Source organism: Fonticula alba, assembly GCF_000388065.1.
Source record: "Fonticula alba strain ATCC 38817 unplaced genomic scaffold supercont2.18, whole genome shotgun sequence".
Taxonomy (NCBI): Eukaryota; order Rotosphaerida; family Fonticulaceae; genus Fonticula; species Fonticula alba.
In genome coordinates this window covers 60620-64134 of record NW_009242988.1, presented here as the reverse complement: position 1 = coordinate 64134, position 3515 = coordinate 60620, and the positions used below count along the sequence as shown (strand labels likewise).

General features: G+C 71.1%; 2 protein-coding genes and 4 non-coding genes across 6 annotated transcripts in view; 4 read left to right on the top strand and 2 right to left on the bottom strand.

Annotated features, from left to right (window-relative positions):
* Positions 1-322, top strand: part of H696_06087 (hypothetical protein) — a gene marked incomplete at both ends in the record, with an annotated part of 8605 nt that extends 8283 nt beyond the window's left edge. The window contains one exon of the mRNA XM_009499849.1: positions 90-322. Within this exon, the coding sequence (XP_009498124.1) occupies positions 90-322 (233 nt within the window). The remainder of the gene's footprint in view (positions 1-89) is intronic.
* A 140-nt stretch (positions 323-462) lies between these two features.
* Positions 463-536, bottom strand: H696_06086. The gene has a single exon. It is a non-coding gene; the product is annotated as a tRNA-Ile (tRNA).
* A 614-nt stretch (positions 537-1150) lies between these two features.
* On the top strand, positions 1151-1224 carry H696_06085. The gene has a single exon. It is a non-coding gene; the product is annotated as a tRNA-Arg (tRNA).
* A 538-nt stretch (positions 1225-1762) lies between these two features.
* Positions 1763-1834, top strand: H696_06084. The gene has a single exon. It is a non-coding gene; the product is annotated as a tRNA-Asp (tRNA).
* Positions 1835-2374: 540 nt separating this feature from the next.
* H696_06083 lies at positions 2375-2447 on the top strand. The gene has a single exon. It is a non-coding gene; the product is annotated as a tRNA-Ala (tRNA).
* Positions 2448-2881: 434 nt separating this feature from the next.
* The window catches only part of H696_06082 (hypothetical protein), a gene marked incomplete at both ends in the record, with an annotated part of 37269 nt that continues 36635 nt past the window's right edge, over positions 2882-3515 (bottom strand). Inside the window, 2 exons of the mRNA XM_009499848.1 lie at positions 2882-3105; positions 3200-3500. Of these exons, the coding sequence (XP_009498123.1) occupies positions 2882-3105; positions 3200-3500 (525 nt within the window). The remainder of the gene's footprint in view (positions 3106-3199; positions 3501-3515) is intronic.

The window sequence follows — 3515 nt, the reverse complement described above, 5'->3', positions numbered from 1 at the left end:
CCCTCTCTCTCTCTCTCTCTCTCTTCCTCTTCGGCCAGTGGCATCCCCTGACCCCCCCTCGTTCCCTGGCGAATGTGCCCGTCTGCCAGAGTTCCCCGGCATGTCGGTGGAAGACGTGGCCCGGTCGGTGCTGGCCGGCAAGCGTCCCGACGTCCGGCATGTGCACGATGCCCTGGCCCAGGAGGATGCCCCGGCCGGGGTGTCCTCCCAGCTGGTGGAGCTGCTCCAGCAGACCGGCGAGGAGCAAACGCACTTCCGCCCGGTCATGGCGATTCTCCGGCAGAAGCTGGCCGCCGCGTGTGCCTTCTGCCCGCCCGAGTAGCCACACGCGCAACACAATTCACTTGTCTCCCGCCCGCCGGAAAAAGTGTGCCGCCTCGCTCCGTGTCCCCCCCCCCCTGGCTTTTGTCTCTCCCCCTTCCTCGGCCGCTGATCGCTTCGCCGGCAAAAGGGATTGCCATATGGCCCCAGCCAGGATCGAACTGACGACCTTCGCGTTATTAGCACGACGCTCTAACCAACTGAGCTATGGGGCCTGGGAGGGGAGGGGAATCGGGGCCCTATTTGGGCGAGCAGGCGCACGGGCCGCCCTCCGTCGGGCGGACGCGGGGCAAGGGCGGGCGCGTGCCGCTGCCCTGGCACAGGGCGCGGATGTGCATGCGGTGGGCACCGGACCCGCATGACGGCCCCAAAGGCAATGCCACCGCCAGACGGCCTGTCCGGGGTGGCAAGAGACCACGGCAGGGGCGAGTGGCACGAAAGAGGGGGAGTGTCCGGAAGAGTGGCGCGAGATGGCCAGCCGGGTGCAGGCTGTCCGGCGGTGGCCGAGGCCATTGCCTCGGCATGTCGGCCCGACCACGAGCGCCGCGGTCCACCGGCCACGCCAAATCCCCGGGGGCATGCGACGCACAAGGACAGCCTGCCGGGCAGGGCCGGAGCGGGCAAAGGCAAGGTCACTCCGGGTGGATGCGGGGAAGGGTGGAAGGAGCTGCCAGCGCCGGCACGCCCAGGCCAAGGCAGCCGACCAGCCACGCGGGAAAGCCCGCCCGCAGAGGAGCGCGCCCGGACGGCGGCAAGCCGTCGCAGGCCAAGTCGCGGGGCCGGAAAAAGGCCCGTGCTTTATCTGGTCTCCCGGGCCGCCTTCTCCCATGGCCGTGTAGCTCAATTGGATAGAGCACCTGACTACGGATCAGGAGGTTGTGTGTTCGAGCCGCATCATGGTCAGCTTTCCTTTTTGCGCGGCCGGGCGCCAGGGACGACGCCGGCTCCCTCCCCCCCCCCCTCTGCGTGTCTCCTGTGTGGCCGTGCGCGTGTGGCGGGGAGAGGAGGGGGGGACGGGGCCGCAGGATCGTGGCGCGACTTTTTCAGCGGACGGGGCGATGCCCGCGGACGCCGAGGCCCCCGGCATCCGGCCGCTGCCCGGGGAGACGCCTTTCCCGGTGGGGGGAGGGGGCGCGCCAGTGTCCCCCCGGCGGCCGCGCAGGGCCACGAGTCCGCCAACAATGCCCCCCGCCTGCTTGTCCGCGCCCTTTAAGTCCGTCCTCGAAATGGGCACCTTTTGGTGATAGCACCCGCGTCCGGATAAAAGGCCCCAATTTAAAAGACTCGCATAGTTGCGTATGTGCCAATCCCCGAGCGGGGGTGGACGGGCTCTCCACCCAGCCCCCCCACAAATGTACCCCGCCTTCTGAGGCGGGCATGCGGCGAGGCCCCAACAGCGAGAGGATTTGATCGCCCGACGCCCTGGACCCACCATCATCGGTCCCGATTAGTATAGTGGTGAGAATCCCCGCCTGTCACGCGGGAGGCCCGGGTTCAATTCCCGGATCGGGAGCATTTTGCACTTCTTTTGGCCGCGGGTGTGCACGTCCCGCCCCGGGCTCGGGGCGGGGGCATGCATGCTCAGGCGCCCCGCATGTGATCCCGGAGCGCTCCCTCGGTTCTCACCGCCGCACTTGCAAAGCCTTGCCCGGGGGCGGGAGGGCCCCGGTGTGCATCCGCCGCCGGGGGCGGGCACACCGAAGCGGGGGAGGAGAGCACCAGCCGGACCTGGCCCTCGCACAGAGAGCGGACCACACATCGGGCCCGGTGCCGCGCGCCGGCCCCGGGTGGGGGGGGGGGGGGCCTCGCGAGCGCCGAGTGGAGGCTGGCTCTCGCCACCGGGGGAGGGGCAGACGCGGCTCGTGCCGGGCATCGCCGGTGTGCGCGCCCAGCCCGCACCCGGCCAGGAGGCAGGCCGGGGTGCCCCCTGTCCCGGGGTGGTGGGCGCGCGGCCTGTTGTGGCGCCGGTCCGAGCATCCGACGACGCGCCGGGCGCGACACCCTGCTTGCAGGATGCCAAATAGCGGCCCTGCGCGGGATGCTGCCACCTCCCGGGGGCGTAGCTCAAATGGTAGAGCGGCCGCTTAGCATGCGGCAGGCAGGGGGATCGATACCCTCCGCCTCCAGAGGTTGCTTTTTGAGCCCGGGGCCGGCCAGGTTGCCGCTCTCCCTTTTTTGTCCCATTCCCGCGCGCATGTGCCCCCGGGCGCGCCCCCGCCACCAAGGCCGGAAGCCATCCGCTCCAACGAGGCCCGGGGTTCCTTTCCGCCAGCACCGCACGAGCAGAGCGCCAGCCCCTCCCGCCCCCGGGGGGTCGCTCCTCTCCGAGGCCCCGATCCCCGCCGTCCTCGGGAGCGACCAGCCCCTCCCCGCCCGCCCCTGCTGGTGCTCACGCACACGCGCACACATGCGCCCAAGAAGACCGGCCCAGGGGTGACCCCTCGCGCGGCCGACACCCCCCCCCCCGCCTGTCGAGCACAGGTGCTGCTCCAGCATGCTGCTCCTTGCTGGGGAAGGGTCCAAATGCACAAACACCGATTTCATTACCCGCCCCGAGAAATCAGGAGGATGCAGCCAGGGCGGCCAGCGTGGCGGCCAGGGCCGCGGCGCCCGGGCGCTCGCGCGGGTCCGCCGCCCACGCCTGCCGGTAGGCCTGCTGGAAGGCCGCCAGCCAGGGCGCGGCGCTGGCCGCATCGGTCAGCCACACCGGGGCCCCGGTGCCCGGGGCCACATCCGGCCGCTTGCCGTCCAGTACCGCGCGCAGGATGTCCGCTTGCGGGGCGTCTGCGGCGCATGGGCGCAGCGGGTCAGTCAGTCGTGTCGGGGCGAGATGGGCAGCGAAGGGGCTCACACACGGGGGACAAAGCAAAGCACGCACCGGACCAGGGCCGAGCCGCGGCCACCAGGCTGAAGAGCAGCACCCCCAGCGAGTAGATGTCCACCTTCAGCAGGGACACCACGCTGCTGTCCGGCGGGGCCAGGGCGAAGGGCAGCCCGTGCAGCCGGGCCAGCGTCTCCGGCGGGGCGTACGGCAGGCTGCCGGCCGCCACGTCCCCCAGCGTCGGGATCACCGAGAACCGGTTCAGCACCAGGGCCACGCCGAAGTCCCCGATGACCGGCTGCAGGCGTGACGGGTCCGCCGGGTCCGGCCGGACAAACACATTCTCCGGCTTCAGGTCCTTGTGCACCACGCC